At 39.9% G+C, this 11350-nt stretch overlaps 2 protein-coding genes across 10 annotated transcripts; one reads left to right on the top strand and one right to left on the bottom strand.

The window, feature by feature from the left end:
* The first annotated feature begins 466 nt into the window (after nt 1-466).
* On the top strand, nt 467-5368 carry LOC103976653 (fruit protein pKIWI502). Its single transcript, XM_009391940.3, has 5 exons — nt 467-1082; nt 3893-3992; nt 4102-4197; nt 4282-4362; nt 4995-5368. Exons 1-5 carry the CDS (start codon nt 601-603, stop codon nt 5055-5057), a joined length of 822 nt encoding a protein of 273 aa, XP_009390215.2. The 5' UTR covers nt 467-600; the 3' UTR covers nt 5058-5368.
* Nucleotides 5369-6919: 1551 nt separating this feature from the next.
* LOC103976654 (uncharacterized) lies at nt 6920-10894 on the bottom strand. Of its 9 annotated transcripts, none has more exons than XM_065106407.1 (9): nt 10465-10894; nt 9777-9857; nt 9413-9677; nt 8484-8555; nt 8166-8233; nt 7915-8065; nt 7724-7804; nt 7524-7613; nt 6920-7418 (listed from the first exon to the last, which is right to left on the bottom strand). In XM_065106407.1, the coding sequence occupies exons 3-9, from the start codon at nt 9665-9667 to the stop codon at nt 7323-7325; spliced, it is 813 nt and encodes a 270-aa protein (XP_064962479.1). In that variant the 5' UTR covers nt 9668-9677; nt 9777-9857; nt 10465-10894; the 3' UTR covers nt 6920-7322. The 9 variants fall into 9 exon arrangements, with proteins under 9 accessions (XP_064962479.1, XP_064962497.1, XP_064962487.1 ...); XM_065106425.1 differs by having other exon boundaries at nt 9413-9671; nt 10465-10893; XM_065106415.1 differs by lacking the exon at nt 10465-10894 and adding an exon at nt 10247-10445.
* Nucleotides 10895-11350: the final 456 nt, after the last annotated feature.

Raw genomic sequence — 11350 nt, 5'->3', positions numbered from 1 at the left:
ATTTCATATTATTAGTTGCTGGGAGGATATTTTGGTCGTCCTTCTCGCTCATGATGGAAGAAGAATCATGCGGTTCGATTTAAAGACATACAAAAATAAATTACATAATTTATATTTAAAATAATGATGATTATTTTATTTAAAGATTTTGGAGGAGAGAAAAAAAAGGAGTCATGTCTCGGCCGTCCGTGAAGCCGCGACGGGGCGGCTTAGAGTCGAACGGAGTAGGGGACGAACACACGTTATGCTCCGCCGGCGGGGCCTGAAACACTCAGTGGAGGGGACCAAAAAGAAAATAAATATATTTATTTTATGAAATTACAGAAAATAATAATAAAAATATAATATTTTTATAATAAAAATAAAAAAAATTAAAATATAAAAATAGAAATATATTAATATTATTTATTTTGATGGGTTTAAATTTAGATCGATTCGATCTAATGGACTTTACATTCGATGGGTTTGAAAATGATATTTAAAAAAATAAAATAAAAATAAAATTAGGAGGCGGCCGCGGCGACCAACTCCTTCCCGTCTCTCTTTGTACCTGACCCGAAAGGCTTCGACGCTCACCCTCTCGTCCCTCGCCACCGCTACATGTCTCCCCTCTCTCGCCTCCGCCTCCGCCTCCCCGCCCCCCTCCGCCGCCGCGCTCTCACCGGCCTCGCAGCCGCCGTTCAGCAGGACACGGACACGTGGTCCCAGGCGCCCCTCTCCCTCGTCGCCCCCGCATCCGCCGACGCCTCCCTCTTTCACGTCGCCGTCGACGTCTCCTACGCCCCCGATCTCGCCGTATCCTACACCGCCCCGGGTCAGTACCTCCAGCTCCGGGTACCGGGTGCCGACAAGCCCGCCTTCCTCGCCATCGCCTCCCCGCCCTCCTTCGCCGCCTCCCGTTGCGAATTCCAATTCCTCGTCAAGAGGGTCCCTGGCTCCACTGTCGATCTTCTCTGTGGGCTCAGACGCGGGGATATCGTCGAGCTGAGCGGCATTATGGGGAGGGGATTCCAGGTGGAGGAGATCTCTCCTCCCGATGCCTTCCCCTCCGTCTTTATCTTTGCCACGGGATCTGGTATCAGGTGGGACTCTGTTCCCTTTGGTAATTCCAAGTTCTAAGATTTCTGAATTCTTCCTGTTTTATGCAATTTTGCAGTCTTCTTAAGCGAAAAAAAAAGGATTTTGTGGATTAAAATTCATTGCATACGCTTCTCAGTGAAATTTTTTTCCTGTTCGTTGAGGATGAACATTCATTAATCTTTCTTACTGAAGCCTATGTACGTTTTCGTGTCTCAATTTGTGGCGTTCAAACTGACCGTTGTTCATTGAATCGGATGAAAACTGTCAATTGTGTGCTCAATCAAACATGATCTGAACTTAATAATTGTGTTTAGTTCCATCCATTATATTGCAGATGATTTTGTTCCGTATGTTTTTCTTATTTATTTTGTGGTGAACTTTAGTTGACTTTAGAGACATCTCTTAAAAGGGGAAAACACTTGCCCACTAGAGCTTCATTGTTAATATATCTTCAAAACCATGAAACCTCAAATATTTGAAACTCTATTATTATGTTAGTGGTCATCATTCTGAGATCAATGATGGTCAATAGATTTAGTGATTTGAGATCATAGACAACGATTGAGATCGAGGGCGGGCCTCGGTACAATGGTAAGGTTCTCTGGGAGACCAAGATTCGAGTCACGAAAATAATCTCTTTAAATATTTGAATGTACATTGACCCTCCCCAGATACCACAATGATGAGAACCTCGTGCATAAGGTACAATATCTTTTTATATTGTAGACAATGATTCTTGAGTACCTGTTGGAGGTTATTGTATCACGAAATTGATAACATAAATATCCATGAGAACAAAGAAAAGATTAATTGTAAATCATTAGGTTAATTTGGGTGATCGAACTAGTTCCAACTAGAGTTGTGATGGATGACTAGCTTAAAGACTTTATAGATGGGATATAATTTACCCTCTTAACTATATTTTAGATGGAATAAGTAAGAAGATAGCCTAATGCATGAGGCACTTCCTATGCAAGGTGTTCTTACCCCTACAACTATAAGCGGAGACAATCAAAGTAGGATAGAAGACTTATGATAGTCCAAAATTTGCTCTTTATATCTTAGATGGTATAAAAAGGGGCAGCCCAGTGCACAAGGCTTACGCCAATCGAGATATATATATTAGATGCCATGCTTCCGGGATTTTCTACTAACCAATTATTTTAACCATTTTTACATCATTATTGATGTTGGTTTTGTTAATATTTTTGTTACTTTGAAGTTCTTACTTAACTTGAAAAACTATTTAATTTACATCAAGTGTGGACCCAAGTTTCTTCGATTGGTTTCCTATAAATTAGCAAGTGGTGAGAGATTTGAGGACATGTGGACTAAGAAGTAATCAAATATATCTATCTTTAAGCTCCTAGGTAGTGATTTGCATGAAGTGTATCTCGGTCAAGTATACTTCTTGAGGATTCACCTAAATGAGGATAGTTATGGGATTATGATTATGAGGTTGAAGCTCCTATAAGAATCAAGCTAAGTGGAAATCCAAAGAGGTGGTAATATGCTCAATCAATTTTACTCGCTGTATATGTATGGTTTTAGATGATTGGTAAAGGACGTGGTTCAGAACCTATTCCATAATGGATCCTCAGTCCAGTAAAATCACTACTGAGTGTGGACCAAACCCAAAAGGCACCCATCAAAATCAAATTTTCCTTAGTTGTTGTGAAAATTTGAAAAGTAGTGGGGAATGTTAGAATTTTTGTCATTTGATAATTTAAAAGAATATATTAAATTCAGCTCTAATTTGGTCTTTGTTAATCACCTCTGTGCCCAAATTGATTTGACTTGTTTCCTTAAAGACTGGCAAGCGGAGAGAGGTTGGAGGGGTCGCATGAGTGACTACTCTCATATTTGTACTGTGATTTTTAAAGATATTATTCTTTCTCTTCAGAATTATTTGCAGAGAGAAAAAGATTCTTGTAACTTCACATTGTTCTCCGTTTATCTTCTTACTTCCTATCTGTTTGTTTCCTTCATTTCATATTTATTTGCGATTGGGTTGGAAATTTGGGCATCCGAGATCCGTTCATGGACTTGATAATGGAGTGGTTGATCATTTACTTCTACGTGTGATGGATGATATCAATATGAAGTCTCTTATTTCAATCTGGTTTTTGTTTGTTCCTTTGATAGTATTGTTTAGCTTCCATAGGGCCTGTACACCTTTGGAGCAAAGGCACATATACTTCTTTTGAGATTATAGGAAGAATAATTCAGAGAAGCAGAGTATAACATACTTCTTTCAGTTAGTATATTAATTGAGAGGATTTGTTTAACATTTTTCTGATAATGTAGAAACCTGTAATAGAACCAAACTTTTTAGGAAAAGCTGGATGGTAGGTTACTGGTTGTAGCATAATAATTGGGAAAATAGGCTACTACTGTATATTCAGATAGTTCCTAAAACTGGTCTTTGCTTGATACTGACCATCCTATCTTTTGTACGCATCATTCTATCGGTCCCCCAAAACTGAGATTTGTTTGCCAATGACAATTCTATCTTTGGAATGCATCTTCAAGTTCTTCCTATCATACTTTCTTAACGGTACTGATACATTGTTCTTCTAAATAAGTTGATGTTATGTTTTCAAACACTAATTTAGTGTTAACTTGCTTAACTTGCAGATGAGTGTGATAGAATGTTTTGATTGCATTAAAAAATTATTGATACATGTCTTTTGTCTTCCAATTTGTCGTAAATATTTTTGTAGATTTTTACAATTGTATGCAACAATTTTGTCACTAGTTAACTAGCTTTTTTCCATTGTTAATACTTTGCTCTATGAACTCTTTCTGGCAGTCCCATTCGGTCACTTATTGAATTAGGTGTCCGTGCAAATGAAAGATCAGATGTGAGACTTTATTATGGAGCTAGAAATCTTCAGAAAATGGCATATCAGGTCTAAGATTATATACACTATTAAACATATAGCTAGCATCTAACAAGCAAGATGTGTGTTCATCTGAATCAAGAAATCAAATACAAAACCTTTTGTTGCTTGTTTATAGGAAAGGTTCAAGGATTGGGAGTATGCTGGAGTAAATGTCATACCTGTCTTGTCACAACCTGATGAAAGATGGAGTGGCGAAAGAGGATATGTACAGGTAGCTCATTGAATCTATAAACAACCAACTTTATGTTGTTGAACTTCCTGTAAATAATCAAATTTATTCTCTGACATTTTGCAGACAGCTTTTTTAAGAGCCAGACATATTCTAAATCCTTCGACAACTGGTGCGGTGCTTTGTGGGCACAAACAGATGACTGAGGTACAGTTTTCTGAAATCTTAATAGTCATTGATAAATAGTCTGAGTAGCTGCAATGCAATCACTCTGTTTGGATGGGTGTACATGGACTCTCCGAAACCCATATTGATTCACTGAGCCTCTCTTTTATTGATTTTTGGAAGCTTGTAGAAGTCATAGCACGATTAAGTTAGTGCTGGAAGTGTGACTTAATAACTTGGCTTGAATTCCCCACCAATCAATATCTGATGTTATTTCAAGATGGCCTTCTATTGAGAACACGAGACTAATGGAAAGATCACTTTATCTGATGAAAAAATATGTACTTATTTAATCATCTTAAGTTATATCAGCTTATTTCTTCTGAAAGAGAAAGGATTTATCATCTTATTATCATCAACTTATTTATGGGTGACTTTGCATGTCTGGATAATATGTCACTGGTGTTGTAGATGAATCTTATTATCAGTTATGAATTGAATATTACTTACGATGAATGTTGCAACTACTGTGATTTTTTCCCAGGGAGAAGAGGTTTTCATGTTTCAACAAGATTATTACTATTAATGTTGATTATACTTTTTGAATCTACATGAGGACCACAAATTTATGGCTCCAGAATGCTAGTTAACTTACACTAGGTTTTATGTGGCAGGTCATTACAGCTAAGCTTGTGGCTGAAGGTGTGTCAAAAGACAAAATCTTGACGAATTTCTAACCATGGAGGAGGGGAAGGCTCACAATGTTCTTCTATTAGTATTAGCGAAACACCAATACGATTCTTTTGTTCTCAGATGCTGTGTGATCATCTGATTGAGCTTGGAGCAGAATAATGGTGAATAATTTACCAAATTTTGACAACCTTATTATTACATTATTAAATCACACTCTGATGGCCAGCACAACAGGTCATCAGTCTTGTATACTTTTGGAAGTTCATATAAGTTGCCTGTACTAAAAAAAAAAGGAGCACTGATGTATACTCTCTCAGTTTTCAATTAAAGGAATGCGGTAAATTGTTTATTTGAAGAGACAATGCAGTTTCTGAGCTTTTTAACTTCCACTATTTTTCTTTCAATTAACTTGTCCAGTAAATTATTCCCACAGTATTGCTTGGTTCTTTAGTCGATTAGCATTACAACAAACTGATGGAAATAATGTGAATCTAAGCTTAGAAAACAAGATTAACCACTGCCTTTTGTCGATGATGTGCCTATATGATCAGGTTTGTGAAGCAACAGGATACATTTGAAGCCCCAAAACCTCTTCAAGATGAAGTGAGAATGGATCAAGCAATAGCGTTTTGTTGGCTACTTAGGTGAAACACTGGTCCACCAATTAGGTAAGGATTCCATAAAGATGATAGCTGGGTCTCCATGATTTAAGTCTTCAGACAGCTTGGCCTCTGATGAGATTATGCATATCAACAACAATTTGATTATAATTGTTTGGCTTTTGTTGCCATCTCTGTCTGGTTAAAGGTGTTCTAACCAGTCTAGTTTTCATGTCATGTTCTCTAATGATTTGTTCTGCCAACTTTTAGAGGTGTGAGGTGTGAGGTGTCGGACAAGCATAATGAACATTTTGGCATCCACTTGATTCTGCTTCTCTGCATCTCTGTGCTTCCGCCATTGATTTGTCAGGTTCCATGCATGATCTGATGCTGTATCTTCTGGGCCCATGTGCTTCCCTTGATACCCCCAGTGCGCAACGCACATTCCACACATTGCCATTCCTTCTCTTCCTCTCTCTCTCTCTCTCTCTCTCTCTCTCTCTCTCTCTCTCTCTCTCTCTCTCTCTCTCTCTCGTTCCCTGTTTCTGTGTCCCTTGTGATGTTCTAGTTGCTGGGAGATTGGAGTGTGATTTCATGGGGAACACTGCATGCACACCTTACGCTGCCTCGGGTGGATCCATAAGGGTCGTCAATGGCGTCGTAGAGTACGTGCGTTCTGTGAGAGCGGCGGAGTTGATGGTTGACAACCCTGGGTAGTTCGTGTGCGACTCTGACCATCTCGACGTGGGGTGTCGGATTCCAGGTTTGGCGCCGGACGAGGAACTCGAGCGACGCCGGCTCTACTTCCTGCTGCCGATGGACATGCTCTTCTCGGTGCTTACCGAGGAGGAGATGGCAGCCCTTTCGTGCAGGGCCTCTAAGGCAAGATTCTCCAACAGGATTCTTCCCGTCCGCAGTGACCTCTGCTTGTTCCCCGCACAGGCCAAGAAAGCGAATGAAGCCACCCGGTGCATCAAGAGGAGGCCGAGGCAGTCGTCGTGGACGCCGGCATTGGACACCATAAAAGAAGTTCCATGAGGCTGACGAGGGCTGGGTGGCATCAGAAGAACTCAATGGAGCTCTTTTTTCCTGCACAGATTTAGTGACATTTCTTGATCTATTGTTAATTTCTGTCGGCTTCAGATTCAAAATATGAAGATGTTGACGGTGAGCACATTGTCACTAGCAACCAGTGCAAGAAATGTTCTTATGCAATTCAAGAACGACGTGAATGTAGTAACTCCTTCTTCATCACCTTATTTGAATCAACCACAAGGGAGGACATATGGGTTGACCCATAATTATGCTTATTCAAGTAAATCCAATAAATAAATAAAAGTAAAAAGAAAATCCAAGCTGGTCTAACATTGGCATTTAAAGTCAAACTTGAATCTTCTTTTGACTGCCAAATGAGTTCGACTTTACACCATGCCATCCATATCACTACTCTCAATTCAGCCACTTCATCTTCAAGCTTTCTGAAGCGAGTGGCTTTCTATAGAGGGATCCAACTATGGCTAACGTTTTCAAGCATTCCGAAGGGAAACCTATCACTACCATGTTATGTACAGAGCAGCAGACTGCATAACCATGCCAAGTTCCCAGTCATTTTTCCTCTTCTCATCTTCCATTGTTTGACCTGATCTTGCATCACCAAGAAACAGTGGGATTATTCACTCGCGCTGCTAATCGTTCGCTCCTTTGTATCAGTCAGTGCATCTGAATGTGATGTGGCTGAGACCGCACCAGCTGCCAAGGTTCGATCATGTTCTCTCCTTCAGCTGGATCAGATATTTCACGAGTTACCTGCAACATGTTCCAAAACGTTTCAAGATTCTTTTTCTTAAGAAACCATGGAAAAAGATTTGAGTTTCTACAGCCGCTATGGAAGAGAAGAAAAAAGAAAATTACCCGTCGGCAGCGGAACTGGTGAAATGTCCTTATTGTTCTGACCATTACAAAGATCGGCAAAAGTATTCCAGCAGTCCGCAACACCAGTAGCTTTTATACAGATATGTACAAATAAAAATGGGCTACATCATACGGAGCTTCATAAGCGAATAATAGTATGTCGAAAGAAAATTATTAATTTCTTAGGATTAGATTTTTACTGAGAACAGAGTGAATGAATACTGCTCAGCTACACCGATCATAAGAGGAAGAGTGTGGGGAAGAACCAAAAGAACTGTGAACTGGAAAAAACAAAAGCGAATCACTTACGTCAAAACACAAAGCATAATAAGGCAAAATGCGACTCACAAGTCACTCCACTATCGTGCTTATCGAATCGAAATAAACTCACTATTATCACAATTGACTGACGACAAACTGTGTTTCTCATGCCTAAAGCTGAATAATCATCGTCATCAGGGTGCACGATATCATGTTCAGATGGAACCAGTGCTATGATCTGAGAATCATGCTGATCCTGTCTGGTAATCTCCCAATTGCCTCTGAGAAATATTATGACACAATCAGTGATTCCTTGTGTAAATGATGCAACTCTGAATTGCCACATATGCCTAAAAACGAAACGAGACGCATAAAGGATACCTGAAGTTCATAGGAATACTCCCATACTGAAACAACTTTGGAGGAGCAGTATAACCTGGCTTAAATTGCTGATTGAGTGACAAGAATTAGGAGCTATAGCAGCAATATCACAAGAAATAAACTATCGTGATCCACATGCTACATCAAAGTAAATGTGTAGATGAAATGACCAGCCTGTAATCTGAAAGAGATAATTGCTTGATGAGAAAGCCTCAATTGACACTTTCAATATCTGTACGTGTTGCTCAAGCTTTCACTATGGTGACTACAGAATGTTGAGATCAAGAAAACTACGAGGCCAGAAAAAAAAAACATCACCTGCAGGCAAATCTCACACACTGTGTCGCCCTTCTCGTTACACCATCTTTGAACACACTTACGATGAGCATACTGCAAGAAGAAAGAGCTAAGGTGAATTTTTCTTATTTTCCTGGGATGTAAACTAGACTACGAAAGAAAACACATAACAAGAAATATGTGAACGCATTAACTGTATACTTCTAGAACACAAAGATCAATGAACTTGTTGGATGACAATTTACTAGCAACGTTGAACAAAGGTCACAGACGTACAAATGAGATGAGAGAGACCAGTTCCTTCTTTTGTATGATATATTCCTGTCATCGGGTCAATAAATAACCAGACTTACTTTGACTTTCAAATGATATAAATCTCATAGACTGAAGCTTCACTGGATTGAAGGTAATTCTAAAACACAAGAGGAACATATCTCGGGCAGACTTCTGCCAAACAGATACTGAGCAAAAGTAATGTGTTGCAAATGAATTACAAATGAACATTGATCACTGTTTGAATCCTTAATTAAATTGCAATTTTTAACTTCTAGATTACCACTCGGTAGTTCAAACATACACACTATCATACAGGAAAATAACCAAACTATTTCATACATTAATAGAAAATAACAAATTGTAGCTCAAACATACACACTATCATACAGGAAATTCAGTTTGCAGGCTAGAACTGATGAACCTTTTTGCTACAAATCAGAATACAAAATAACTGCATGACCGAAGCAGATGTATGCATGATTTCCATGTTATCACAAAAATGAAATCTTCAAGAACGAGCCATATTCTGCAACAAAATTTGAACTTATAGTAATACGTGTTATCACAAAAATGAAATCTTCAAGAACAAGCCATATTCTGCAACAAAAAATTGACCTTACAGTAATAGGTAATACAAAGGCAAGTTACATATGTTACATAGAAGCTTGATTTACCTTCAAGCTGCCACAACATGAACAAGGGATCTCCATGTTGCAGTCTTCATCTTCTTCTTGACAAATTCGGCACTCGACCAACTTTCCCACGGATGTCCTTCCTCTGACGTGACTCTTCCGAGTGAATTCTTTGGCTGGGTCCTCCAAAGATGCCGAATTGGCGGCAATCTGGCCGTGCTTCCGACTACCAATAGCCGCTTCAAGCGTTGACTCGGTGAGCAGGTGGTCCACTAACAAAGCAAGATGGTCTCCCATTCTTCTGGAACTTTGAACGAAAAGAGGAGAACGATGTAACAAAGAAGCCAATGTAACCATACGTCAGAGTCAAAGGAAAGATGTTAATAAAATCATGAACAATCCCCACATGACGAAAGAAGTTATCTTTGCAACGTAGAGCAGGACACTGAGACGCAGAACCAAAAACGGAGGATAGTAATCCAACAATCTATCAGGACAGTAAAAAGTAATTGTAAGAATAACATCATCGTGTAGAGACCAAGACCAACAGGGTTGCAGCAGAGAAGCACAAGAAAGATGTCGGTTTCCTCAAACTACAAGGTATTCGAAATCCCACGAACTGAGAAAACTGAGACGCGAAAGATTCATCAAAATTCAATCGGTCACAAGAAGAACAGCAACCAAAACACGAGAACCAAAGTATTATTGGAAATTCCAAACGAAACACTGAAAAAGGAGCGATCTTTCATGGATCCGAAACGACAAAGAGAAAACGAAGATGAAAGAGAGCAAACAAATCCATAATTCAGAGAAGGGTAGAGAGGAGGAGAGATGAATGAGGCTAAAAGAAAACCAAGAACGGAATCACAAACCCACCAGAAACAGAGGAATCAATACACCGAGAAGATAAAGGTGGCAGCTTTCTTATGGACCCTGAAACCCCTACTCTCTCTCTCTCTCTCTCTCTCTCTCTCTCTCTCTCTCTCTCGCTCTCTCCTATCCCTGCCTTAACAGACCAAGTAGAACCAAAGTAAACCAAAAAGGCACGGCGACAAGAAAAACAATCAGTGGAAGGAAAGGAGGAGGAGGCTTACAAGGGAGGGCTTGGATCTGTTGGAGTGAAGGAAGGGAGGAGGAGGAGAATCAGAAGTACTCGGGCGTTTATTTCCCGTTCTGGCCCTCCCTCATGTTTCTTTTCTTTTGGCCACCCGTATCCCTCCTCTACCACCGTTGTTTCATCCTCTTGACAAATTTGTCTTCGTCGATCTTTGTGGCCAATATATCAAGCAAATTTCACGACTACTTTCTGAGAAAGGGAAATGATGGCAAGGCACGTCGGGCATCATGTTCCCACCACCGCCATTGCCGCCCGCCGTTGAAACCCACGATCTCCGTTTTAACGTGTTGCTTTTTAATGATTGCCACCACTGGCTTCGGCCATTTCATCTCAAACACGCCCTATTTCATTCGGCTTTGTGTTGTCATCACGGAGGATCGCGCTCGGTGGTGGGTTTAGACAGATGGTTAGATTTCGTATTGGTTCCAGCTAATTTCCCAGCTTTGTCAGATTAATAGATACAAGTCAGTGAGTTGCCCAGGAATGATGACCAAATTGTCACAACTTTTGACAATTTGGAGTGTTCTTTGGAATTTTTCTCGCGGAACACCAATAGTGCTAGTGCTCTGATACCAGATGGAAACGAGAAAAATTCCAAAGAACTTTGTAAGAAATGATAAGCACAAAGAACTTGAAGAAAGCTTAAAATGCTTACAGAAGTTTGGACAAAGATGGAAAAGGTCTTACTCAAGTAGGACTCTGGTGTTTTCGACCGATGCCCTGCAAGAGTCTGAGCGAGGGTTTATATAGAAAGAAAGGATAGAGCCGGGTGCTCATTGGGCCCCATCGCACTTATATCCGTTCCTTTTATATTCCTTCGTCCAGCTGTTGCCAGCTTTCGAGCGGCTCCCCGAGGCTCAGCT

The sequence above is a fragment of the Musa acuminata genome, chromosome BXJ1-2 (assembly GCF_036884655.1).
Source record: "Musa acuminata AAA Group cultivar baxijiao chromosome BXJ1-2, Cavendish_Baxijiao_AAA, whole genome shotgun sequence".
NCBI classification, from domain to species: domain Eukaryota; kingdom Viridiplantae; phylum Streptophyta; class Magnoliopsida; order Zingiberales; family Musaceae; genus Musa; species Musa acuminata.
The sequence above is the reverse complement of the archived record's forward strand: the minus strand, read 5'-3'. Positions and strand labels throughout refer to the sequence as shown.